Source organism: Echiichthys vipera, assembly GCF_963691815.1.
Source record: "Echiichthys vipera genome assembly, chromosome: 20".
NCBI lineage: Eukaryota > Metazoa > Chordata > Actinopteri > Perciformes > Trachinidae > Echiichthys > Echiichthys vipera.
Window position 1 is genome coordinate 17,526,122 of NC_139845.1, and position 24,886 is coordinate 17,551,007.

The following is a 24,886-nucleotide window of genomic DNA, read 5'->3' on the forward strand; positions in this document are numbered from 1 at the left end:
ATCAGTAACTCTACTGTTGCTCAAATACTTTAAATGGGCCATTTGTCATGTAGATGTTGAGCAGAAGAGCTGCAGTAACAGGAACACCTCCCTCAGATCTTCTCTTACACTCTTACACCTGTGATGTTCAATGCATTCCTGCTGTTTATCAGTATCACTCTCTGCCTGTTCCATGATAGATCTCTCTCTGTGTGTGACTGTTGAATTTTGGATCAATATTGCAGCTACGGCGCTCTTGGATTCTTTGATGATTGCCAAAAATTGATAGGAATAGTTTCAGGGAAAGTGTTTTCTTGCCAAAAGATAGATGGGAAGATCAGTACCACTACTAGGAGAATGCTTGCACAGCCAAACCAAAGAGGGCAGGTGAGTATAAGGTGAGCAAATCCCAGTGTAAAGAAATAAATAGCTGGCATACAGATCTGGTGTGGTGTAGAGCAGTTGTAGTTGAGACGTCACCACATAGGTGCACTAATTAAGTGGAGGATTGTAGCTCTGAAGTGTGAGAGCTATTTATTTCTTTAAGCCAAGATCGATACCACTGTTGTGTCAGTACAATAAACATGTAGCTGGGGCCAGCAGCTGGTTAGCTTAGCAGCTAGCCTGTCTTAAAGCAGCAAAATCTGCTGACCAGCACCTCTGGAGCTCATTAAACAACATATCATTTGTTTGCTTCATGCAAAAACTAAAGTGTAAAACTGACATATTGCAGTTTTGTGTGGTGTTCACCTCAGGACTATTTCATGGCCAGCGTAGCCACTTCACAGTCTCTACAAAACTCCAACTTAATATATGCCATGAAATAGTCCAGGTCTATTCACACTCCGTTTTTTGGAAAATATTGTTAACATTTGTAAAAAAACAAAACTAAAACATAAAAACTGACTTTAACAGATGTGTTACCTTTGGTCAGAGTCAGGCTAGACTTTGTGTTAAGCTAAGCTAACTGGTGCCTGGTGCTTACTACATATTTACTGAACAGACATGAGAGTGGCAGCGATCTTCTTGTCTAACTCTCACGAGAAAGCAAATATGTTAATTTCCCCAACCATTCCTTTAAAGCAGTTTTTGCTCTCACACAGCTGCTGGAGAGTGACCACACCTACGCTGGTCGACAGGAATTTGAATAACATCACGATAGCTGAATGACAGCAGGCATGCACAGACACACGCTGACACTTTGAACCTTTACCTTCAGTAAACATGCATTTAAAAGTGAGACTTCTCAACCGGCGTCATCTCTAGCATCGCTGTCAGTTGCAAACAACACAGCGGGTAGTTCAATCTAAAATTTCAATTTGAAATCTTTTCTTCTTCCTGCGTAAATTTGCTGGAGCGAGCAGTGGTCCGACGCCAAGTGAAAATGATTTTGTTTTTTGAACACCCCCTACCATCCAATCCAAGAAAAAAACATGCCACAATGACACTGTTGTTTCACCGGGAGAGGTCAAAGGTCACAGACACAGAGAACATCTTAATACTGTTGGGTAAACTCGGCCGTGTCGAGGCACGGGTCCCTGATTCCAAAACAACACACTCAAGTGCAAGTTCAAAACAAAGACGTACTGCAGTGAGAGCGAGAAACTGTAGCTTGCATTTTCTTTTCTTTTTTAAAAGCACTGAAGTCCTGGCAGTTTGTGAGGGGTTTAAGGGAAGACTGGCCGGCTTCCTGTGGGACGTCACATGACTTCCTGTTCAGCTCCAGTATTCCTCCTCTTTCATCCGTGCTTTTCGCTCGTCTTCCCGACCGTTTGCCTCTCCGCTCCTCAGTTTTGGTCCCATCGCTGAGGCAGAGCGGTCATGGTTTCATGTTCTCCCAGTCTGATTGGACTCCATGTGTGCTTCTTTAACCCTCAGCCTAAAACTAATACCTCACTCCGCTCACAGACCCCCGAGGGCAGCAGGAGAAGGAGTCGACTGAAATATTTTGAGAAAATGTTGACTAGGAATCCAGGGCAACACTTTTTTCTCCATCTTGTGTCCCAGTCTTTCTCAACCTGGAAATGTTGTAGAGTTCAGTCACGGAAGCTCGAATTAAAACAAAACATAAACTCCAAATATATCTCTATATATATATAGATATACATATTTATAAAAAAAAAAAAATTCGGAAGAAACTGAAGCGTTTGGTCGCCAAGCACAACGACAAGAACAAAAACTTGGATCACAGCGTTGACGTCAACATCAGTGGAATCTAACTCAAAGGAAGCCGATGAATCCTAGTCAGATAAAAACAACAGGAACCTTTCTGACTGCTCAACTGTGCATGGCGTCTTGAGTTCACATCATGAACACACACACACACATAGGTTTACACGCACGCACACACATGGTGTGTTAAATACAGACAGTAGTAGTTTAGCAGCAAAAAGTTCAACCTCGGCCCCCAATAAATAAACACAGTCTCCAAACATATTCAACCCAGAGTCACTCGCTCAGAGGGGTGTGTGTGCGTGTTTATGCATGTGTGTGTGTGCGGGTAAGAGGGAGGGTGGGGTCACTCCGAGGGGAGGTGGGCTCATGCGAGAGGTTGGCGGGAAGTGACGACGAAGTTGGGCAGTCGACTCTCCTCTTCATCAGACATTAGAAGAGCATGCTCTGCCTCCTGTTGATCTTGCCGTTACCTGGAAGAAAGGGAACAACTCTAAAAATACAATACCCAGAATGCATTTGCTTTACCTTTAAGATGCCTTCATTAATAGATGGTTATTTCTACACAGTTCAAAGGGGCGCCACCCTGATGTATACATGCCACATCTTCGCTTGTGAGATGCGTCTCAGCTGCCGCCATCTTGTGGCAGGGTTCAGACTCGTTCTGACAATAGACTGTATGTGAAGACTCATAGCAAACTTTTCTACGGATTTCAGATGTTTTATTAAAAGGAATACCAAAACTAAGCAACATGGAATATAAATTCGAAGAGGACAAGTTGGGCCTAGTCCTCCTTTAAAGCTGACTTCACTTACTGTCTATGAAAAACATTTTTTGTCAAATTTGCTGAAACTTACTCCTGACAGCAATATGATCAACAATATGTGAGAAAAATCATGTAGCTCTGCCTCCACCTGCTGCTCTCTGGCTACTGTTAATGGAATCTGCATGATTGCACCACGACTTAACAAAAAACAACCAATAAGAGCCAAGGAGTCTCTGATGCAGTGTCACTCTGTGGTTATTTCTCACAGAGTGTTTTCAGAAAAATATTTTAGTGTACTGTTAAGCTGTAAAGTGAGAGAGTATGTCCAGCCGGTTGATTGCCACATGATCACATCAAATTAAAATCTTTGTCTAATGACCTTACAAGATGTAACAATGTTCTCCACGCACCTGACTCTGGGTATGAGGAGTTCCTGTAGCCAGGATCCCTCTGCAGCTGCACTTCTTTTAATGTGAATATTGATACACCTGCAACAGAGGAGAGCTTCAGTCTACAGCAAACAGCAGGAAAGAAGAAAATATGCAGTGAGAAAGACAGCTTGTAGTTTCATTCAACTGTCTTTGTGTGTGTGTGTGTGTGTGTGTGTGTGTGTGTGTGTGCTCACTCTCAGGAAGTGTGTGAACTCTCATCCCCAGCTGCCTAAAGTGGGAATGTTTCATGGCCTCTTCAGCTGAAATCCTCTTCTTAGACTCATACTGTGGAGGCACAAACAGGAAATATCAACCATTCTGTGATTCAGCAGATAATGCTGCAACCAGTGATTCACTCAGATAAACTCAGATCAACCAAAACACATTAGAAACAAGAACCCACTGGTAGATCTCTGCCTCCTGCTGTCTACAACTGGTACTGCAGAAATGAATTTCAAAATAAAAGCTGCTGATGAATGAGAGAATGCATTATAATGTTCCCGAAGGTTAAAGATGAACTTGCATGTCTCCTAATACTATTTAAAGCTAATATTTATTATAATAATGCTAATGATGATGTGTCTATGCTGATTTTGTGATGTATTATGTTTGAAAAATTGAATACAAATGAAACCTAGAATACCAGTGAATATAAAAATAAGTCAGTAGAAACATAACACAATTCTGCATGTAGAGAAATAGTTTACAGGTTTAATATAAGTGCTTCAAGATCATTTTTAAGAATGTTATCATGGGTATGATGCAGGAAGTGGAGACTCACTCTGAGGAAAGCCAGCAGCAGCTCTATGCCTTCTCCGTCCAGCCTGGAGGAGACAAAAGGAAGAGCAACAGTTTAATGTGTGACTTTGGGGAATGTGGGGGCTCAGGAGAGGAAGGAAGTGGAGGTCCGTCTCTGAAACATTCCACAGGATTTCCTGCCTGAGGGGCGGACACACGCATGCACACACACACACACGCACGCACGCACGCAAGCACACACGCGCGCACACACACACACACAGCAGTACCTGGGAGCGTGGTTGATAATCGGCTGTGGTTTGTATTTGGGGAAGTTGTAGGATTTGAACTCTTCGATGGAGGAGATTCCCGGCCAGTTCTCCTCCGTGGGTGTACCTGCAGTCAGAGAATCACAGCCACTCACATTAACAGGATTGAAACGTGTTGTGACACGTGGGTTACAAGCTTAATCAATGTCAGATAAAAACAGGGAAAGAAAGCCACTTTTAATGGAAAGGAAGACCGAAAATAAAACACAACCTCTTCCCTCTGGTGCTAGAGAGTCAGGACTACTACGGTGATCGGACCTGGTAGGAGCCACTCACCCAGTAACCTGAAGATGAGGTGGAGCTCGTCCTCCACGGTGGAGCCGGGGAACAGCGGCCGACCTGCAGCCATCTCATAGAATATACAACCAACACCCCTGCGCTCGGACAGACACACACACAGACACACACAGACAGACACACACACACACACACACACACACACAGTAGTTTAGGGCTGTGAGTAACGATTATTTTCATGATAGATTGTCTTTATTATTGTTACATTTCAGAAGCTGTAGGTAAAAATTGTTTGGTATTTTTACTTGATGAATGTCTCAAATTATTAAATGAATATCAACATTATTTATTTTTGTCATTTTTGTTTAAATAATGGACTAGTCATCATTATCGGCAGTAGTAGTAGTAGTAGTAAGGCTCGTACCACATGTCGATCTGTGTAGAGTACTCAGAGGATCCCAGTAGAACGTCAGGGGGCCGGTACCACAGAGTCACCACCTCGTTGGAGTAGGTTTTAGTGGGCACAGACTTGGCCCTAGCCAGACCTGCAGACCAACAAACACATACAGCATTACCTCTGGAAAGAACAAAACTGTAAATAATCCAATCATACAGAATAACGTTAACTATAATTTAACAGTTAACTGTAATTCCAAAATTTACTGCAAAGACAACAGGAATCCTCCTGCTCCTCCAGTCTCCACTGAATCTGTGGTTCTGCTTACCAAAATCAGCCAGTTTGAGTTCTCCTTTTTCATTGATGAGGAGGTTCTGGGGCTTCAGGTCCCTGTGGAGAACTTTCCTCTTATGACAATACGACAACCCTCGCAAAATCTGGAACAGGAAAACCTGCAAAGAGATGAGTAAACCCTTGATGTGGTTAATATGTCTAATCATGCAAAAACTGTAAATGCAAACTAAATGTGCAAGAGATTTTTTTTCACAATGATAGTTCACCCTGGTCTGATCAACTGAACTAAAATGCATCAATAAAAAACATGTTCACTCTGCTTATTGGACAGAAGTGTCCAGGGCGGGGGCGAGAAAGTAAATACAGGAAGTAGGTCCTGTGTTCTGAACTAGTGCATATTTCTGTGAGAGAAACATGGCTGTGCAATTGTCTGCTAGCTGCTACTACTACAGTTTGTGTTCTCTGTTTGGCTGCCGGAGGCGTCTTGCTCAAACCTGCGGAGTGCACCTGGTAGTTGAGTTGGCTCAGGGTGGGATGACATTTTCACCACAAACTAACCGCTCCACAGGGGTATACTGTGTTCACAACTGCTCAAACGAACGGCACCAAGGGGGAAAGTGAACAAGTCTGATTTAATGTATCAAAACCTCCTTAGTCCCACAACGAGTTAAGTTCCTGGAACTATTTGGTCAAAGAGCCATTTAAGCTGCAGTAGTGGAAAAAACAAAACAAAACAACAATCAAAAAACGCCTGATTTTGCAGCAGAGTGAGACCTCTTCCTGCAGCTCTCCCTCTCTTTCCTCAGCCAATAAGAACGCTTTCTCTCTCTGAAATGATCAGTGATTGGCCAATGTCTCCGGTCACAGGCAAGATTTTCTACAGCCGAAGTCTAGTTTTCTCCCAGACCACTTGAATAACACTTTGATGGAAGATTATTATGGATTTGTTGCGCAGCATTACCCAAAATAAACTGTCTACCGCAGCTTTAACTGGTCTTGCCACAACAGTTTATTGAACAGAGGAAATAAAAGCCTGCAGGGGCGAGAAGAGAGCAAAGTAAAAAAAGCAAAATAAAAAGATCAGCAATCTTAAAAGATGCCCTCACCTTCACATTGTGCATGCTCATTATGTTTCCACAGTCATCCATGTACTGCTTCAGGTCCTTATCCTGCAGGGAGAGATGACACCATCAGACAGGAAGTCGACACGTCTTTTTTTTCTTACAGTTCATCTTGTCTTTCTGACTCATCAATCTGCTGTTTCACACATCCTGTTGATGCAGATCGTTGTTCCTCAGAAGGCACGAATCTGTGCAAATGCTTTGGCATCACTGCAGATCTTTATATGCTACAGAGACATTTACCCTCTTGTTGTTCCTGAGCAAAACCTGACAACCTCTCTAAATGAATGATGTTCTTCATGATGGAACAGGAATAAATTGACCTGAGAGTTGGCAGAGGGGAAAACGAACATAATGCATTGGGGACGTTGTGAAGCGGGGAGTCTCACCAGGTACTCAAAGACGAGCGTGAGGCTCTTGTCAGTGTGGACGATGTCGTGAAGTGTCACGATGTTGGCGTGTTTGAGGTCCTTCAGTAACGACACTACAGAGACAAAGATGTTTACACAAAGGGAGACACAGAACACTTTTTAATGACTCCAGTAAAAAACATTTTATAGACAAATGTTGTGTAATGTAATTGTTTTGCAAAGACATGATTTGCTTGACACCTCCAGGGTCCTAATAAGGAACGTGTTTATTCCATAACAATGCTTCGTGTGATAAACCAAGACAAGAGCTGCCTACCTTCTCTGATGGCGGTGCATGGCGCTCCCTCCTCGTGCTCCAGCCGGATCTCCTTCAATGCCACCAGATTGTCCGTCAGCTTACTGCGTCCTTTAAATACTGTAGCGTAGGTTCCCTGAATGCAACACACAGCGCTGGTTCAATATGACTGAATTACTGTGAGGTGTGGAACATATTTCCTTCATCAATAGGAATTCCTCACCTCTCCCAGTTTGTCCAGCTTTATGTACGTCTCCAACTTGCCGAAACCAATCTCCGACTGAGGGAAAGACAGAGACAAATTAATTAATAAATCAAGGTTTAGGTGAAATATGCTCAATATGGCGTTTTACTGTCACTGAACCACAAGAATAAAGCTAATTTCAACAGACAGGAAGTTGTCATAAACCTTCATATAACCCTTCATATAAAATCAAAACATAATACATGTTGTATTCTGGTTCCTTCTCTGTGCCTCTGATGAGTCCAGTCGTTGTTTTAGTTCAGAGGTTTTCAAACAGCGACTAGTGATATACATATTAAACAGATTGACTTTTTTAATAAACATCCATGAATCTGCTTAGAAATAGAAAATTATTAAAGCTGAACTTGGCTGAGAATCATCCCGTTTTTATGTTTTCTTCAAAGTAACACACAACTGTCTGTACATCTACGGGTACAATCACTGCTAACAGGAGCTGCTGATGGATAATTTGGCATAATGTAGTGGGTTTTGTCCAACAGTGTTATACTGTTTGAGATCAATGGGGCATGTTCTACTGCAGCTGCTGGGAAAATATCTCTGTGACCGACAGGACCGATCGACCTCAAAGAGAACAACAATATATCGAAGCACTAAAGGGGCAAGAAATTTGTTACCTGATCCTTTAGAAAGGAGAAAACACCGTGTCCATTATGCACAAACTCCCTGTGTGTCGCTGTTGACAAACTTCTGATGTACATAAACTTCTCTGCTGCTGCATAATCACACCACAGCTGAGTTTTATAATCTTATTTGAAGGGAGGAGGAGGTGAGCACTTGTGACTCCAGATGAATCCATTCTGGTCTGACATACCGGGCCAGTTGCCATGGTAACTTGCACAGAGGGAGTCTGCAGCGCAAAGCAATAAAAGGTAACACACACACACACACACACACACACACACACACACACACACACACACACACACACACACACACACACACACACACACACACACACTCGCACTCGCACTGACCAGTGAGGCTCTGCGGGAGCGTCGGCTGAGCGGCTGGTCGAAGGGCGGGCTGCTGAGCTGTAGCTTCTCCAGGTAACCGTCGGGAATTCGGATGTCGGCGGGCAGCGACAGGCGCTTGTTGAGGTCCTGAAACACATATACAAACGTTTTCTTTTTTTTATGTTTTGAATTAAAGCTAGCTCTTCATTTAACATTCCTGTAGTGCAGCTGGAGTTTGTTTGAGCAAGCAGCTGTGCACCTACATAAAAATGTTTAGCCAATAATTGTAGCTGCTCAGCACACACTGCAATTTAAATGGAGGAGTCGATGTGCTTTTATCACGTCACACTGTGACAAAATATACTTCTTCATGTCTTGTGTCTATATGTAATGTGGGGTGCACACACGCACACAGACACAGACACCGCAGCTCAACAGCAAAACAATTCATAAGCAAAAATCAGATTGTGATTATGAAACCAGGCGGGGATAAAAACAAATCATGCATATGTTTATTCATATTTAAAGCTCATATTCACAGTGATCTTATTATTACAGTATTCACACCACAGGCTGTCATTGTCAGTATTACTGTGCGGATGATCACATTTATTCTGGGATCGAAACATCAAAATAAGAGCACATCTGATAGTGATGAGCTGGCATAATGCTGACTGTGAGTGGTGTAAAAATAATGAGAGAAGATGTCACATCTGTTTTCTGAATCATACAGGCTTTAAAGTTTGGCCTCTCCACAAATACCATCGAGTCACCTGCTCTGATTGCATAACTGCAGTACTTTGTTCTTTATGACAGCTCTGCTCAAAGAAGACGGCAGGATGATGACAACGAAAGTCCAAATAAAAAAGGCAGTTATGTGGCGCACATCTGTGTCTTGAAGACGAGAAGTATCATATAATGCTGCTTTTCCTTTGATGTGAACTGGTGTCTGAAAACTCGTCATTTAATGTCCTTTAATGTCCTCTCAGCATTTAAGCTATCTTTATTAAATGTCCTGTGTTTTGTGATTTGTGATTTAAAAAAAACTTTGCAACATGCCATTCAAATTGAAATCCACCCTTTTTTAAACCTGTGTCTGACCCAAATCTTGACCTGGGTCACAAAAGCCAAGTCAGTCAACATGGGTTAACCCTTTCAAACACAAAATCAGCCCCGATTGGTACCTCGATGAGTAGAATTTCATACAAGAATCCCTTGATGAAGAGTAGGGTGGAACTCCATAAACCCATGTTTGTTTTTTCTATTTGAATATTGTACTTTTCTTTTCTTTTTTAACCATCTTGTCAAAATTTCCCTCCTTTACATGGATGTGATGAGTATGAAGCATGAAGTCAAATACACTTTTGTATGTTTTAGTTTTGTGGGACAAAAACCTTGAGAAATCGTGGTGATGTTTTATCTTTGGCTGTTGGACTGCTGATCAGACAAAACATGCAGTTTGAAGGTCTTGGGCTCTGAGTCCTTGTGACGGGAACTGTTCACTATTTTCTGACATTTTAGCGGCTAAACAACCAATTCATCGTCAATGAAAATGTGTTAGTTGCAGCCATACTTTCGTACATTAGTGTTTTACAAATAACAATAACACACAAGACTTACATTACAGTCCATACTGAAGAAAACAGACTTATCAAACTTATGCTGGTGCTGTGATTTGGAAGGTACACTCATGCACGTGTCGTGGGTTCGTCCTCAGAGATTTAGGGCTGATGTATATGAAAATCTATGGATAGGCATTTGCTAAATAATGGACCCTATACATTTTTTAAAATGCACACCGGAATATCACGTTGGCTATGATAATGGATGTGATGGATCATTAAACTTCATAAAGTCCTACTCAGGTTACACAAGTTACATTTAACACTCTATTGGTCCCATTACATTTGTAATAACATTTAAAATGGATTGTTTTGTTCACTCGCTTAATTCTCCACCCTTTCACTGGTATTATACATCAGTGTTGAGCAGCATGTCTGTGGTGCTGTATGATATAACATTTGAGTAAGTCTAACAGTGTCTCCTTTAAATCTAAACCAAGGCACTAAACCACTGTCCGCTAATGTGCGCTTACCAACACAATACAGCTTAATTAAAACCTCAGGCATTGTCAGAAGAACCACAAGGAGAGCAGCGCACTTCTGCTCATGCAACAGAGCTTTCAAATGTGTCTGTGTGTGTGTGGTTGTGTGCGCACCAAGTCAACTGATTATCACCAGATCCTTGAGCTGCCCTTGTTTGGTGCACAGTCAAATGAGATAAACACTCAAAACGAGGGGAAAATAGGTCACCCCGTGTGTGTGTGTGTGTGTCTAACATCAATGATGTTTTCAAGGTTGGTTTTGTCACGTTGGTTCCCCAGCCAGCAGGGGGCAGGAGGCCTCCAGGCTGGCTCGCCTTTTTCAGAATAAAACTTCTCCCAGGTTCAATATTTATAAAGATGAAGATGGTTTATTCAAAACGTCTACATGTAATTTAGGGTGAACCCACATAAAGCCAAAACTTAGTGTGACTTTATTTGCAGAACACAGATTTACCACCTTTTCCTGCTTGTAGTGTGAAACAATATAAAGGATGCCTGAAAAATTAATGTTGGCTCGCAGTAAGAATGTCTGAGAAAATTCAAACAGCGAGAAATGAGAAACTAGAAAATCCATTAGGAGTTTCTCTATTCATCATGTTCACATCCGATTTGCCAGGCTTGTATAACTGACTGTCTAGTGTACCCTGAGGGCCATCCAAGCCAATTTATCATCTTTGACCCGGTGAATATTTGTAAAAGCTTGTTCTGGTTGATTAAACAGTGTTTTATCAAAAAAGATGTCCGCGTGTGTCTTCACTGTGTCTGCAAATATGAACACAACATGGAAATGACTCACCGGAGGGCATGGAGTCTGCTGTAACAACTGTGCCCTATTTACAGCAGTACCACTTATTTGCCTGTATGCAAATGTCTCATTTCCTTTTTCATTTAAAGAGGGCACATAAAAGGGACATAAAAAGATCATTTCTAGTTTCATTAGAATGATATCACAGTAGGACTGATGTACCTCCCCCCTCCCACCCAAAAAAAGATCAGATCTCCCATGAGGCCGAGGGGGCTGAGGAAGAGGTGAGGTGCAGAGCAGCGGGCAAAAGAAAATGGTGTGAAGTGCAAGCCATATTTACAGTCACTGTGTGCGTGTGTCTCACCTCCATGGAGATCCGCCGGTGGATGCGGTTCCTCAGACAGACGCCGGTCGGAGACTGCACCTCGTCTGAAGACGTTCCTGATGCCTGGTCGCTCTCCCCATCGGAGCCCATCTTCAGGTTCTCGTGCACAATATCTGAGACGTAATGAGAATAATAAAATAAACTTCATGGGGCACAAATATACAGAAATGCAGACGACTGGATATCAACGAAGTGACATTGGATAACTCAGACTAAAGTTGTCCCTTTATTATAAATCTGTTATGATGATAGGTTGCAGTTTGATTGTTCTTACGGTAACATATCCCCCATTTAACAGTTTTAAGCCCAAATAAATTGTCTGTATAAAAGTATACCAGCCTCCTCTTCTGCACTGTGACTTGACAACGGTTTCACTTGTTACTACAGCAACTCCTGCAGGTAGGTTTGTGATGCCTGGACACACAAATCCAATCTGATCACTTACAAATAACGGACAGTCTGTTTTGAAGATCGGACGTTAGAAACAAACATGCAACGTGAACATAGCCTATGTCTCTCTACCCCCCCTCTCTCTCCTCTCACACCTTTGTCATCCCCGAGGAGACTTAACACTCCGACCTGCACCACTAGCTCCAGGGCAGTAAAACTACCACTACTACCACCACCACCACAGCACAACACACACACTGATATAAAACACACATGCATCGCACTACTACACACGCGCAGACACATACACACCACACACACACACAGTTAATAAGTAGCTATGGTTGAGCAGTTCTCTGTCATCAGTGCATCAGCGCCTGCAACCATGCAGTCTGTCATCAGATGTAAAAGCACAGAGCAGAGAAAGAAATCTTTTATTGTTAAGATTACATGGTGGTGTAGTGGTTAGCACTGTCGCCTCACAGCGAGAATGTTTCAGGTTTGCATCCCGGCCTGGGCCCTTCTGTGTGAAGTTTGCATGTTCTCCCCGTGTCTGCGTGGGTTTTCTCCGGGTTCTCCGGTTTCCTCCCACAATCCACAGACGTGCAAGTGTTAGGTTAATTGATGACTCTAAAAATTGCCCGTAGGTGTGAATGGTTGTCCGTCTCTGTTCGTCTCTATATGCCCTGTGATAGACTGGCGTCCTGTCCAGGGTGTATCCCGCCTCACGCCTGATGTCAGCTGGAATCGGCTCCAGCGACCCCGGGATAAGCGGTTGAAAATGAATGTTTCAAACACGATTATCCTTATTATTATTCTAAATATCACACCAAAGATAATTGATTATTGTATTAAAACTGTCTCGACTTAGGGAAACAGTTATTATGGTTTTGCAGACTTTACGCAGCTTATTGACAAACTTCCCTTCATAAAGTTTTCATTACGCTGGGGTTCTGCCAAACCAAAAAGAACACTTTGCCCCAGAACATGAACCTGTCTGTGGTCTTCTGGTTAAAAAACCTCAGTCTACTCAGATTATAGGAAATTCTGATCCACTTTTAGAAAGCTTTCCTCTGGGGCTGACCCGTTCTTTTCCTCTCTGCATGTCACTCTTTTCTCCTCTGCTGCTTCTCCATCTGAACTTTGGTTTTGGTTACAGTTGGAAGAACCTGATATACTCCAGGAGGTCTTTAGGGGGAATAAAACATGTAAGATCTCAGTATTCATTGGAATTCAGCAAAACAGAGCGACAGGCAACAAGACATGTCCTGTCCGTCTACAGGATATGGGAAAAGGTGAGGGAGGTAGAAAAAAAAAAAAAAAGAAGAAACGAAAGAGGAACAGGAAATTATTCTGAACCCATCTTTCTTCAAAAAAATCCTCATTTCTTCATCTATTTTTCCTACCTCACCTACCTTCACTTGTCTCTTTATTAATCAACCACGTGCATGCTTAGTTTTGTGCATATAGCATACGTACACGCACTTCTACATGTACAATAGATACCATGTGTACCAACAAACCCACAGTGATAAACAGGTGTAATAATGGGTAACCAAATTCTTAAATTTCACACAAACACACAACACTACTGTCAACCATATGAGCCTCGTTAGAATTAGATAATAAGATAGAATGTCAACAATCGTTTCTCCCAAACGGAGATGTTACGGCACTGTTGAGGAATCTCTGTGTGAAAGGGGCTATTGTAAGAGGCGGGGTCCGTCATTCCCACGCAGGGTTCATACTGCTGCACGAGGGATTCGCAGCAAATGATGCAAATATGTAGTTTGATTTCACTGATATCAGCCTCACTGTTGACTGTTCACTCTTCTACGCTGTAACATTGTTGCATTGCTGCTAGGGCAGACACAACATTTCCTGTTGCTTTTGCTACTTCACATTAAAAGCTAAAAAATATAGTGTGGCTTTTATTGTGTTGAATCAGACACAATCACACATGTTAGTGCTAACCACGATCGCTTCTACAAAACAAGAGAGCGGCCATTTTTGGAGTTTTTGTCTGTGGCCCTAGTTTTTGTCCCACAACATTGGTACTAGTTGATCCTAGTCTGCGTCTTTTTGGCCGACTCTGGTCGGAAGTTCAGGTTAAGTGAATGAGTGCATGAGAAGAGAAATGGAAGTAAAAGTAAATAAAAGTCTAAAGTCGAGAGGTTGTGAGATGGAATACAGAGTTGTTCTATCAGTTAGGATAATATTTTGTAGCTACTGATCTCTTTAAAACAGTTAGTTCTGTCAGTCCTCCAGTTTCCCTTTCAAAATGATGAATACAGACTACCACTGCCTGCTGGTAGAGAGAGTTATTTTGAAGGACGTAGTGCTAGTTAGTCATCGGCTGTAGTGTGAATTGAGATTCAGAATTAAATAAGGCCTGGTGGAAATATAACAATTATTGACTTACTACTTAATCAAAATAGTGTGATAAACATCAGTCTTCTATGGTATTTCTGACAAAGTAGCTGTTCCCAGAATTCTGGGAGCAGTAACTCCAAAACCAACCAACAAAGATTTTAACCTCATTGCCATTATTTTCTCACATTTCTTGGTTGCTACTTTCGTCCACAACAAGTAACTCCACATTAAAGGTGCCAGTACTTTGAGAAAGATGTGACTGACCTTATATGGTATTCTGGTGTGTATTGGGGGGGGGGGGGGGGGGGGTGTAAGTTGGATGGATGTAGAACAGGTGAGATTTATCAATGTTCAATGCATAAAGGTGAGCGTATGCATGTTTGAGGAATACATGTTTTTTGTTCATGCTTCTCTAAACAAGGACCCAGGAGATTCCCTACTTACTCTGATATCTTCTCGAACATTCTTCCACGTTATGTTTCTCTCGTTATGTTTCTCTCGTTATGTTTCCCTTTCTCGTTATGTTTCCCTTTCTCGTTATGTTTCTCTCTGTTTTCTTTGCTGTACAGTAAGTGCCACTCTTTATTCCTCTAACCTTGTTACTTTCTCTATACACATACTGCAAACGACGCCCCGCTCTCCTCCTTAAACGCGTCTTCTCTTTGAAAAACCAAAACATCTCTCTTCCCCTTTTCTGTCACTTCTCAACCCCTCGTTTGCATGTGTCTTCAAAAACCTAACACGCGGTTTTCACTTTCCACTTCTGCCTTTCTTTCCCTCTCCCTCCACACTTTTCTCTCTCTTGTTTTTCTGCTTTGTGAGGTTTTCATAGGCAGCAGCCGACCCGACTCCCCCTGTTGCTTCAACACATTCCTACGCTACCTGTGCTTTTCCAAGTTATGTGCCTCTTCTCCAAATGATCTCATCTGGCCTACTTTCTTTTCCTTTCAACCTTTTATCTTCATACTTCATTATCTCCTGCTATTTTATATAACCCCGCATCTTTCCCGAAAACTCCCAAATTCTTTCTCGCACAATAATGTTTTCACTTTCTCCCGCCATCAGCCACACCTGATTCCTTGTCTTCGAAAGCTGTTTTCCAATCTTCCTACATTGTTTTTCTTTTTCTTTTACACGTCTCTTATCTTCTCTTGCCTCACTACTTCCTCTCTGCAGAAACCTTGAAGGATATGATTCTCCGCCAATTTTTGACCTTTCTTTCCAGATCATTTCACACATCCTTCCTTCGCTTCCTTCCTTTTCTTGAGTATTTTGTATGTGGTGCGTCTTTATGATATTGCTCTCTCCCTACTTATTCCCTCAACTCTCTTTAGCAGATAATAAGAAGGACACAGATTGTAACAGCAGTATGTGGTACATCAATGTCCTACTTAACTGCCCTGTTTTTAGATCCAAATCAGTCTAACTAGGCCAGGGTCCAGTGCGAGGCTCAACAGGTTCTCGAGTGTGTAGCCAGGCTACAAAAATGATCTAAAAGAAGCATCAATAAGGGTCCACATATTTACTGAAGTATGAACAATATACCATCACTAACACACTCTAAATCGCCAGACGGTTTACACAGATGCTGCTTATTACTGCCTGGCAATGTGGAAAACAATCAGTCAAACATGTTAAACCATGTTTGTTTAAGGTTTAAGGTAGCATCTGTCTGGTACAGTGAAGTGCTTCTGATTAAACAGGCTGTGAAATCAATCAAACACCCAGGAGGAAATTGAACCCTGAGGCGGGAAGCGATGGATCCACTGTGATACCTTTACTTTGTCTTCCACGTTGTGTTTATACAGCAAGATGAATGTTTTGCAAATAAATAGCTGATGAATCTTTCAATCTCAACATCCATCTATTTCTCAATCTCCATCAGCACCCTGGCTTTCTTTCCGTCCTCTTTTCCTCTCCAATAACCTTTTTTTTACCGCTTGAATAAGAGCATGGACCACCATTAGCTGACACTACGAAACAAGTACTTGCTGTGGAAAGCAATTTGAAAAATGTTTCACACTATTATTGCCATTTAGGCATGGACGGATTGGACGATAGCAAAGAGCCCTGAAGACTAGGAGGGGTCAAGTAATCGTTTTGACTAAGTGAAGACATTTAGGCCTCACTTTCCAAGTGTAAAGATAACCCTCAAACAACCTTTTCAAAGTGCTTTTTCGGGGTAAAGACTGATTAATCCTCACAAGGTAGGTAAAGAAACAGATATAGTTAGAGATTTCCAGCAACTAACGTTTACACATATGATATGTTCTCATCTGAGTAAGATTATGAAGACATGCTGCTTTTCAAAGAATTAACTGCTGCAGTATAACGCTCATCATTCCAGATTCCTGCCAGGCTTGTTTGCTTGGCTGAATATTCAAAAAGTCCTGAGGCTGGGGGATTTTGACACCTGCAACACTTTGGTCCTCTGTTTGTACTGTGCCCTGAATTATTTCCTCACCCTGTGGGCTAAAACTCATTGCTATGGATCGAGGAGGATGAATCAGTTCACGCAGGAAACGGTGTCATGTTTGACTGAATCCCCTATCCAGCTGTCACTCGGGTGAATACAATCCTGTGCAGAGAGAAGTTGCCTCACGGGAAGGACACCCAGTCACTCTGTTTTGCGATATAAAAAAGCAGGATGGAAATCTCAGGACTGTGACAAGTTTCCTGTTTGTTCCCAGATGCCATCTGCTCTCCCACTACTCACTTCCTTCCGTGTGTGTGTGTGTGTCTCACCCAGACGACTGCCGTTGCGTGGCATTGCCATGAAAGACCCCAGGGTGCCACCGATGACACTGTGCGGCCGGCGGAGTGGAGGCTTCTTGAAGGGGCCGGCGTACTGGTGCAAGAAGGAGTGCATGCTGTGGGAGGTGGGGGGGCGACCGTTCCTCATGAAGGGCTCTGAAACGCAACGGAACAACAACTGTCAGAATGTCTGGCGCTATGAAAATCAGCAGAGCCTCCGCAGTTGCATCACATATCATCAAATAGCAACATGGTAAAAACAAAACATCATGTCTCATCTTCTTCACCCTGCAGTGTGTTCTTCCTTTCAAACACATGCGGTGTGGCCAAGTTTTGTTTAAACCTACAGAACTTTGACATTAAAGTAAAAATACCAAACATCAGACTCAATTATGGAAAAATGTATAAAGAAATGTAACCGAACATCAAATACACTCTGTATTTATGTAATGTTGCACTAAGTTAGTGACTTAATATGAACCGAATTAAATGTTAGCGACAGAAACTGTTCTGCTAAAGAGTTTTGTCACTTTCTTGCTGAGAATTAGAAAAGGAGAAGAACCATCTGCGTCACTTTATCTATCTAGCATCATTTTGTTAGTTTTTGATAGAACCAGACTGGCTGTTTCCAGGCTTTTTGGTAAGCGAAGCTAACCGGCTGCTGACTGTAGCTTCACATCATTTGCGTCTTATTGACATTTTAGATTTATATTTGCACTCTTTCCTTTTTGCACTGCAACTGCTTCCATTGTGATAAGGTTCTATCTTATTACCTTCTCTACCATACAGACATGAGTGTTATCAATCTTCTCTTCTAACTCTCGGTAAGAAAATTAATCGCAAGACCGATATAGATCCGATAGCATATAAGTATTTATTTATTCTTTATTTAAATGGTGCGCAATTGACTGATATGCGTCATGATGTATATGTAGCTATTTATTTTATTTTGATATATATATTCTTTATTTTTTCAGTGTTCATTTAAAATTTTTCACAATGTAATACAGCGTATATATAACATATAATACTGTTAAATATTCTTTAATAAGGGCGGCCAGCGGTTGAGTGGTTAGAGCAGTCGCCCCATGTAAAGAGGCTGAGGTTCCTCGAGGCAGCGGCCACGGGTTTGACTCCGACCTGCGGCCCTTTGCTGCATGTCTCCCCCTCTCTCTCTCACCCCATTTCCTGTCTGTTCTATATAATAAAGGCTTGAAGACTGCCAAAAAATCATTTTTTTTAAGATAAAAAAAAATGTATATTCTTTAATAAAGTTATTTGTTTAGGAAAGCACCCCGGTTAGTACCCCTACAGAGTAACATCGCTGAAAAATCCACATTGAAAAATGACTATTTTAATTCTAGCTCAAAAACCCATTGTATCAGCCGTCAAAGGTGGGTGAGTTTTTCGCCTCTTAAATCGTTATCCGTCTTAAAATCCCATATTGGTAGGGCCCTAGTTATAATTTTCAAAATGTAACACACATTACCTGACAAATGTGGACCAACAGTGTACGGAGGGAATAAAATGAACCCTAGAGGTACTGGAAGTGATAACCAAAAGGTATTTATGTGCAAAACATGAGCCTCAAAAGGCAATCAGATTTACAGTCCTCGTCCACAGGCAAATATTCTGATCAAGTGTTCTCCCTGTGGCCATAGTAGCTGTCAGAGCCCAGCTACCATTCTGATCTGACAGGCCATAAGTTTATCTTTCTTTCCCTGCCAACTTTCTTTAGTTCTCCCGACCTTTCAAACTCTGAGCTGACACACTGTGCTGTGTTCCCACATGTCGACCTCACTAATTAACATTCTGCTGCCCGCAGGTGCTTGTCAGCTGTATCACACTTACAAGTTGAGCATGCATGAACTATATGAACAAGGAGGTAAAAATGACAGGGCCAGTTGGGCTTTTTATGGCATTTATTAACAGAGTATAGAAACCTTTTCAGCAACTGGAAGTGTTTATGTTTTTTACATTTCAATTTAAGAATTATTGGTTCATAAATAAAACCCCATAAAAAACAGGGTGTGTGGTACAATTGTGTTCAGCAAGTGAGACTCAAACATTTACACCTTTACAGTGTTCACTGTTTTTGAAAAAGGATTATATAGTATTGAAAGAAATAGGGTTTGTGTTGTATCTTTTTATGTATTTTTTGAGTGTTAGATGGTTATATATCACTATACTAAATAAAGCAACAGCCAGCAGGTGGTTAAGTTAGCTTAGCACACACTGAAAACAGAAAAACAGCAAGAAGAAGAAGAAGAAGAATTACTTTATTAATCCCACTAGGGGAAATTGGATTTTTTTTTTTTTTTTTTTTTTTTTTTTTTTTTTTCACTTTTATTATTATACGTGTTACACACACAGACCCGAAATACACACATGCACAAACAGGGCCTATACATGCAAGTAAGGAGAGATGTTAGAGCGAGGGGGCTGCCAGTGACCAGCGCCCCGAGCAGTTGGGGGTTCGGTGCCTTGCTCAACAGCACCTCGGAAGTGCCCAGGAGATGAACTGGCACCTCTCCAGCCACCAGTCCACACTCCATACATGGTCCACACGGGGACTTGAACCAGCGACCCTACGGTTCCCAGCCAAGTCACCTATGGACTGAGCTACTTCCGCTAGCAAGCCTAGCTCTGTCCAAAGGTAACACAATCCACCCCAACAACAGCTCTAATTACTTCAACCATGACTGCATTTGTGTTGCATATAGATTCTGACTATTTGAAATTCATTCTCCGCACTATACTCTTCTTTCTCCAACAGTGAGTTGACAAACACGCTGCTGCGGTGCGCAAACAGCCCCGCCCCCTCTCGCTCACTCACAGTGCAGTCTTCTTGTCACTCATCTTATCCGCTCCAGTTGAACAGAATAATTTGCGGGTTTTCCTGTGGTGTTAGCTCATTAAAGAGAGCAGGTGCAGAGCTGTCACGGCAGGTTTTGGTTGACGGAGAAAACAGCAGTGAGTGCTGTTTAGAAATACTTTGCATTTGAGGCAAATGAACTAGGAAAGGCAAAGGATGCAGATGAGCCCATATGTCAGTGATGCTACAGAGCAGTGCTAACCACAAACAACAACAAACCACATTTGATAAAAAAAAAACTAAAATGTTATTCTCTCAATGTTGTGTCAATCTTTTCCTGTGGTCAAAACTGCTATAGAATATGGATCACTTTCAAGGGTATCGTATGGAATTTAGAAATTCCAGTGTCATGACAAAACCCTATACTATAGTCAGATATAGTATTATCAGCACCCACGCCTCGGCTCTCAGCAGCAGCAGTGGCGTCAAAGCACAGAGTAGCAGAAGGTTTCACTCATCAAGTGATGAGACCGACATGAGATTGGCAAAGATTTTGGTGTCAAAGTGAAAAGCAAAAGTGCAGAATAAGATCATTTATTATATATAGAATATATTAGTTTAGTATAATACATTATTAGTGTCTTTTCTGGCTAGGTTCAATCGTGGCTCGCAGAGAAAATATAACAGAAACTTGATTACGAGCCGCTATGGTCTAAACCAGCCAACTGATTAACTTCAGATTTATATACAGTCTATGGTAAACACGGACGCCGAAGAGTAGCAGGCAGCACTTCACGGTGCTTCCACTTCCTGTCTGCGCCCGGAGGCTGGGCCAAACAGCAAAAGCTTGACCGGAGAGCTGGCGAGGCCAGACATAGCTGTGGTGTGTTGGCGGGTTAATCAATAACGCCAGTGTTATTACAAGTTTATTAACTGGTGGGAAAATGTCCTAACCTTGGCATCGTTGCACTCTACCGCATCATAGTATTTCCAGTCTTTGTGCTAAGCTAAGCTAAGCTAAGCAGCTTCATATCTACTTAACAGAAATAAAGTAGGTATCAATCTTCTCATCTAACTCTTGGCAAGAGAGCAAGTTTCTAAAAATGTTTTTCTTTAAATGGCTGAGTGAGTATATTTACATTAAACCAATGGGAATGGAGTGGGTTTCATGAGATACATCACAGATTTCCTTCTCTCCTTCATTTGGCACCATTATTATGTAGCCACATAATTATTTTCAAGACAGGGTGGTTTTGACCTTTGACCTCTGTTTCTCTGATACTTTTCTTTTGAGCCAGGAACTGAAGTTGTATCTACTGCTGCATTTATTGTAAGTCTTTCTGGATATGAAGTGACAGGCAATTTACTGAAATGGGAAGCTTTCTGTTAAAGATGGACGTGCATGTCCATTTATTCTGGCAGCTGTCAATCACAAGTGGCAGCCAATCACTTTCACGTGTCCATCACACCAGCAGCTTATTGGAGTCAAACTGTGCTGTGATTCTACAACAGGCAGAAGTAGATGTTAGAAACACTACCTTCTCCCTTGCTGAGCTGCGGCCTGTGTATATGTGTGTGCTCTTGCCCCCCTTACATAACTTGTAAGAGAGCTACTCACTGGAAGTCCATTACAGCTGTTACTCACACACACACACACACACACACACACACACACACACACACACACACACACACACACACACACACACACACACACACACACACACACACACACACACACACACACACACACACACACACACACACACACAGTGCTTCATAATTTAAATACTCCTGAGAGCTACCAAGACACTGAAAGCTCTGTGCGCATGTGTTTTTACTTGCCAGCTGACGGACATGCACAGGAAGAAATTTTGAAAATCAGACCAGTGGAATTTCCTTTCCTGGTTGGATGGTGGCACTGATTCTCTACGACCATTTTAGGGTTTATTACAGCATGAACTGTAGCTTTACTACTGCTACTACTACGAGGTATTTTCGAGAGAATTTTGCAAAGATTTGTCTTAAAGGACTTTATCAGTTTAACATGATTAGTCAACCACATTTCATGTCCCTATGCACTCAAAAATGCTGTGTTGTCTGCTGAAGAAAGATGATGATAGAATACAGTAGTAAAGGGTAAATTAGGTCCTAGTACAACACTAGTAAATATTTGTATTTTTAAAATATGACAAATTTGAGATTTGTTTCTGAAAAGTAAAAAGTACCATTGTCCTTGGTGCCGCCGTCCTCGATGGTCATCTGCTCGGCCAGTTCAGACAGCGACTCGTCGATGGTCTGACTGGGTCGGAGTGTTAACGACAGGCGCTTCTTAATCCTCTTCATCTTCTCCATAGCAGAGCGGTGCACGGCCTGGGGGACGCACAGAAACACTCAGTCAACAATGAATCGGCAGAAACGCACTGATGCACACGTAGACAAAGGCACACAACATTTAAAGGCCTTTTTTTTTTTGTTCGTGTGTGTGTGTGCGTGCGCGTGCATGCGTGCACGTGCATGGGAATCCAGAGGCCTCCATACAATCCAAAATATCTCGGCTCATGAATAACCTAAAGCTGCTTTTAATCCAATATTCATTCCCTCTGCAAATGCTTGAGCAGCTCATGAATAAAGCATGAACAAAGCATGAATAAAGGATGAATAGCTGTTTTCACTTACGCACACATTCACACATGATACAAGGAGCAATTAATGAGCTCTAATTGAAGGAGGAGAGTGTTAAACTGGTTAGCACACACACACACACACACACACACACACACACACACACACACACACACACACACACACACACACACACACACACACACACACACACACACACACACTTTCTTTGTGTTGACGCAGCACTCGTTCAGGTCACAGGAAACACCTTGCTCGATCAGCCTCAAGGCAGCCTTAGCTCATTGTGTTGCTGTGTTAACGCCCCATGCAAGTGTGTGTGTGTGTGAGTGAGTGAGTGAGTGAGTGAGTGAGTGAGTGAGTGAGTGGAGGGGGGGGGGGAGTAGGCACTCATGGTTAGTGGAGGAAATGCAGTGAGGAAACAGCAGCTGAAATGTCCCGCCCATCCCGCCCGACCCTCAGTACAAAACAAACTGACCCCTGCCGTCACAATCTCTCTGCTCTCTTTTAGTCTCTCTCAAGGTCGTTAGCTCCCCTCATACTCATGAGACACCATCTGCTTCTCTGCACACACACACACACAAACACGCACCTTCGGCAGTTTGTCATTCATGACACTGCGTGGCAAGAAACCCTTCATCAATCAGCATTGGGACGTATAACCCCGATGTCACAACACACAAGCACAACCTGTTCATCGGTTTCTGTACAGTACACTGAAACACACAGGCTTTTAAGGGAAAATACAAACACTTTGTAGGTTTGCGTGTGTGGATGTGCGGGGACATGACCTGAATTTCCTTGCAGCTGGCAGCAGTTGGTCTAATTAAAGCCCAACAGGATAGCGGAAGAGGAATTTATTGATTAAAAGACTTTCATTTTATGAATATTAATTACACAGTAGGCATATACTTTTTAACAGGGTTCTTTAAATTGTATGCTCAGGACTGTAACTACAGCAGTCAGTCAAATGAACTTAAATACCAGTTTGTAGTATGATAGACTCCGGAATACAAATTAAACATCTTGAATTCTTACATATAATATAATACATCAGTTAAAAAGGGTTGACTATTGTAGTCTGAATTGCAGTGGCACCACAAGGCCAAATCATATGTTATAGATTATATAATGGCTTTTATTATTACAAATTAATATCTTGAAACAGATTCAGTGATTTCGAATAAAAGCAAATGATTACAGGTCTTGGGGAGGACTACTGCATATGTGAAAAAAAGTTTTTGCAGACTTTTGTGACTCAAGAGGGAGCTGCACGAAATGGGATTGTGAAAATCTGGAGGTGTGGAGTTAGTTTGAAGTGAGTTTACCAGACTTCTGTAGGCCGCTGCTCATCTCTGCTGCAGGATAGAGGCTCAAAGCTACATTATCTTCTACTTGCATAACAAACCCGAATCTCTATAAAGAATCCATGGACTCAAAAAGACAATATTTCTGATTCTGCGGTTTTAAATTTTTAATGTAATGCTAAATTAGTGGAGCGCTCTTTGGGATACCAGCAAAGGCACCTCATCTCAGTGGTGAGTAGCAATGGATAAAACATAAAGCAGTCCTGTTCCATGATTTTCAACATTGGTTACAGTGACCCAAAACAACCAGAGATATTACAGATATGCCATAGTACTTCTACTTGAGTCTCTAAATACTTGTTCTGCTGCTGGTAGTGTAGCAGAAGAAAATTGCTGGTGGGTGGGGGGAGCTCTAGCAGCATCCGGCTGTATTCTCACTGATATGACTTTGTTAGTCCCAGTACCAATAAAAATACCTGGGCTTTGGGTACCAGTGTTTAATAAGCTGCATGCCTCACTGTGTGGAAGCAACTGGGATCGGTCTTTTATGTGTCAAAACATTAGGCTTCGCTTTAACACAGATTTACTAACTTTGCAAAACAAAATGTAAGAAAATAAAGAGACACACATTTACTGAATTAGTATTCATTATAAAAAGAATAATAAAGCACTGAATTGAATTGATCATAATAATTCATAATTTAATTCATCATAGTGATTGATACCCGATCCAGCAATTTGATTCAGTATCTGCCCGCCCAAATAAAGTCTATGTGTGGGATGAGTTGCCAGTTTGAACCTATAGTTTTGCACTTTGTTAACCTTCTTTATACAATGGAGTACAGTTTGTCAAAGTAAAATTAATTGAAATGGTCAATTTGATTTTTGGAGGAATATTAATCGTGAATCTGTAAAATAGTCTATGGATTAAGCGATAAAAAAGTAGTCCTTAGTGGCAGCCCTAAATCTGTGCGAACTGATCTCTGAGCTTGCACTTATTAAGTGTGAACTTGCACAACAC

At 41.9% G+C, this 24,886-nt stretch overlaps 1 protein-coding gene across 1 annotated transcript in view; it reads right to left on the reverse strand.

Annotated features, from left to right (window-relative positions):
• Positions 1-2,560: 2,560 nt before the first annotated feature.
• Positions 2,561-24,886, reverse strand: part of cdk17 (cyclin dependent kinase 17) — a 40,790-nt gene continuing 18,464 nt past the window's right edge. The window contains exons 2-17 of the mRNA XM_083935295.1: positions 22,144-22,288; positions 17,092-17,256; positions 11,563-11,696; positions 8,371-8,496; positions 7,355-7,411; positions 7,153-7,267; positions 6,855-6,949; positions 6,451-6,513; positions 5,379-5,502; positions 5,078-5,198; positions 4,693-4,790; positions 4,378-4,483; positions 4,131-4,173; positions 3,544-3,634; positions 3,329-3,406; positions 2,561-2,624 (exon numbers count right to left, since the gene is read on the reverse strand). Of these exons, the coding sequence (XP_083791421.1) occupies positions 2,584-2,624; positions 3,329-3,406; positions 3,544-3,634; positions 4,131-4,173; positions 4,378-4,483; positions 4,693-4,790; positions 5,078-5,198; positions 5,379-5,502; positions 6,451-6,513; positions 6,855-6,949; positions 7,153-7,267; positions 7,355-7,411; positions 8,371-8,496; positions 11,563-11,696; positions 17,092-17,256; positions 22,144-22,270 (1,584 nt within the window). The 5' untranslated portion in view covers positions 22,271-22,288 and the 3' untranslated portion in view covers positions 2,561-2,583. The remainder of the gene's footprint in view (positions 2,625-3,328; positions 3,407-3,543; positions 3,635-4,130; positions 4,174-4,377; positions 4,484-4,692; positions 4,791-5,077; positions 5,199-5,378; positions 5,503-6,450; positions 6,514-6,854; positions 6,950-7,152; positions 7,268-7,354; positions 7,412-8,370; positions 8,497-11,562; positions 11,697-17,091; positions 17,257-22,143; positions 22,289-24,886) is intronic.